The 2,984-nt window shown below is 50.1% G+C and overlaps 1 protein-coding gene across 1 annotated transcript; it reads right to left on the reverse strand.

Moving 5' to 3' along the window:
* Positions 1-292: 292 nt before the first annotated feature.
* On the reverse strand, positions 293-2,224 carry LOC120924227. The gene is made up of 2 exons (XM_040335097.1): positions 547-2,224; positions 293-332 (listed from the first exon to the last, which is right to left on the reverse strand). The coding sequence occupies exon 1, from the start codon at positions 1,936-1,938 to the stop codon at positions 550-552; it is 1,389 nt and encodes a 462-aa protein (XP_040191031.1). The 5' UTR covers positions 1,939-2,224; the 3' UTR covers positions 293-332; positions 547-549.
* Between the last annotated feature and the right edge of the window lie 760 nt (positions 2,225-2,984).

Here is a 2,984-nt window from a genome sequence, read left to right on the forward strand (position 1 = left end):
CAAGGGGGAAGCAACCAGCCAGCCGTCGGCCTAAACCGACGGGCATAATAGCCTTCCCCCTTCCTTTATTAATATTACCGCCACAGGAGGAGCACAGCCCCTCAAACTGGGCTCCGACCCCCACCCAGAATGTAAAGGGCCTGTTCAATGCCATCCTGAAGGCCGGACAAAAAATGGAGTTACACTTACCGGTAACGTCCTTTCCAGTAGTCTTTCAGGACAGCCACAACTTGAGAGATAGGCTCCTCCTCTTCCTTAGGAAACACTGCCCAGCCTTTAAAATCTCTCCTCCCCCTGCTAGACCTCAGTTTTTATACGAGCACTCCGGTCCGCTGGGGAGACACAAGAACATGTTAGTAATCCATAGTTAACACATCAAAATCATACTATGTTCCTGGATTAGAAACCCCTTCTTCCTACTATTCGGGAGGGTAACTAGGGCTGTCCTGAAAGACTACTGGAAAGGACGTTACCGGTAAGTGTAACTCCATTTTTCCCTATCCGTCTTTCAGGACAGCCACAACTTGAGGATAATCGAGTACTTACAATTTAGGGTGGGACCACGGCTTGCAAGACTTTTCTCCCAAAGGCTTGTTCACCTGCTGACACCAAGTCTACTCTGTAATGCTTGATGAAAGTGGCGTAGCTGGACCAAGTTGCGGCTTTGCATATTTGATCTGGCGTCGCTCCGGCCCTTTCAGCCTGAGAAGTAGCCACCGCCCGAGTAGAGTGTGCCTTAATTCCTGTAGGGACTTCCCTACCAGTCAAGGAGTAAGCCTGCCCAATAACTAGTCTGAGCCACCTAGCAATAGTGCGCCGAGACGCTTTCTGTCCCTTTCTGGTCCCAGAAAACAAAACGAACAAAGAGTCTGACTTCCTAAAAGCTCGAGTCAGCTCCAAGTACTGTAGGATACATCTCCTAACATCTAGTGTACTAAACTTAAATTCCCTTTCACCAGAGGGATTGGAACAAAATGAAGGTAATACAACCTCCTGGCTTCTATGGAACTTGGAAGCCACTTTCGGAAGGAAGGCTGGATCGGTTTTAAAAACAACTCGATCCGGGAAAATTACACAAAAAGGAGGACGAATGGACAGGGCTTCCAATTCACTGACCCTCCTGGCAGTAGTCACTGCAACTAAAAAGACTGTTTTAAATGTTAGATCCTTTAAAGAACACTTGTCTAAGGGTTCAAAGGGCAACCCTGTTAGCACCTGTAAAACTAGTGATAGATCCCACTTGGGGAAGGGAGGTCCCTGGGAAGGTTTCTGTCTGGACAAAGCCCTAAAGAACCTGATGACCCAGGGATTGGATGCTAGAGGGCTCTCTAGAAACACACTGAGTGCTGAGACCTGGCCTTTAAGGGTACTCACTGACAAGCCTTTATCCGCTCCGCACTGGAGAAATTCCAGAACGGACTTGTGGCTTTGTGTTGGAAAGGAAAATTCCTGGCACCAAGTATTAAAACGAATCCAAACTTTTCTATAAATAGAACGTGTCTCCTTCTTCCTACTGTTAAGAAGGGTGGCAGTCAGTTTGTCCGAAAAACCTCTGGACCTCAGCAAGGACTCCTCAGTAACCACGCCGCAAGGTTCCACCTGTGTACCTGAGGGCACAGAACTGGACCCTGCGAGAGGAGATCCTCTCGAAGAGGAAGAAAAAGAGGGGGTTCTGTGGTCAGTTGCTTGAGAACCGAAAACCAAGCCCTCTTGGGCCAGTGGGGTGCCACAAGGATAAGTGAGGTGTTCTCCAGCTGAAATTTTCTCAGGACCAGTGGTAGAAGAGCTGGGGGTGGGAAGGCGTAACAAATCCCGAATCGCCAGCTCTGGGATAGGGCATCTATCCCTCTTGCTCCCTCTCCCCTGCCCCGAGAGAAAAACCAATGTGTTTTTGCGTTCTCCCTGGATGCGAAGAGATCTATCTCCGGAGACCCCCATCTCTTGACCAAAAGATGGAAGACCTCCTGATTGAGGGACCACTCGTCTTCCCTCAGTTGACTTCGACTGAGGAAATCCGCTGTACTGTTTTCTATCCCCCTTAGAAAAACTGCTGATAAGGACAGGGTGTTTGTTTCGGCCCAGCGAAAGATTCTTGTTGTTATGGCCGACAGGGCTACACACCTGGTGCCACCCTGCTTGTTTACATAGGCCACGGCCGACGCATTGTCTGACCTCACCTGGACGTGGTGTCCTCGAAGTCTCTCCTGAAAGAAGATGAGAGCTAAACCGATTGCCCTCAGCTCCTTCCAGTTGGAGGAATGTTTCAGCTCTGCCACTTCCCAAACACCCTGTGCTGGAAGTACCCCCAGGTGAGCCCCCCAACCTCTGCCGCTGGCGTCTGTGGTGACAATCAATGGAGACCGGATATGCCATAGACGACCCTGTGACAGATTGGTGATCTTTCTCCACCACCAGAGGGATCTCTTTACCTGACTTGGGACCTGTACCAGGACGTCTAGGTGTTCTGAGCTGTGGTCCCAGATTCTGAGTACAAAGGCCTGCAGGGCCCGAAAGTGAATCCCTGCCCACTGGACTGCCGGTAGAGTGGAAGTTAACAGTCCTAGTGTTGACATCAGGAATCTGATTGAAACCTGATGGCTGCCCTGGAGGACAGATACTGACTTTTCTAACTTTAGAGCCTTCTCTAATGGAAGGAAGACCCTTAGCAGGGTGGAGTCCAGGGTGTACCCTAAATAAGGAATGCGCTGCGATGGTATTAGACTGGATTTTTCCAGGTTTAACAGCCAACCTAGGTCCATAAGGGTCTTTTTGGTTAGTTCCAGGTCCCTGGAGACTTGTTCCGGAGAGACTGCAAAAAGAAGCAGGTCGTCCAGGTACGCTATTATACCCACTCCCTGAAGACGCAGAAAAGCTACTGGTTCCGCCAGGACCTTTGTGAACACGCGGGGTGAGGAGGATAGACCGAATGGCAAGGCCTGGAACTGTAGGTGCACCACCGAAGTTCCCAAGTCTATCGCTAGCCG

This window comes from Rana temporaria, unplaced genomic scaffold, assembly GCF_905171775.1.
Source record: "Rana temporaria unplaced genomic scaffold, aRanTem1.1, whole genome shotgun sequence".
NCBI lineage: Eukaryota > Metazoa > Chordata > Amphibia > Anura > Ranidae > Rana > Rana temporaria.

Coding starts and splice junctions, on each gene's coding strand:
- LOC120924227 (XM_040335097.1), bottom strand. CDS start 1,938: ATGGGGGTCTCCGGAGATAGATCTCTTCGCATCCAGGGAGAACGCAAA.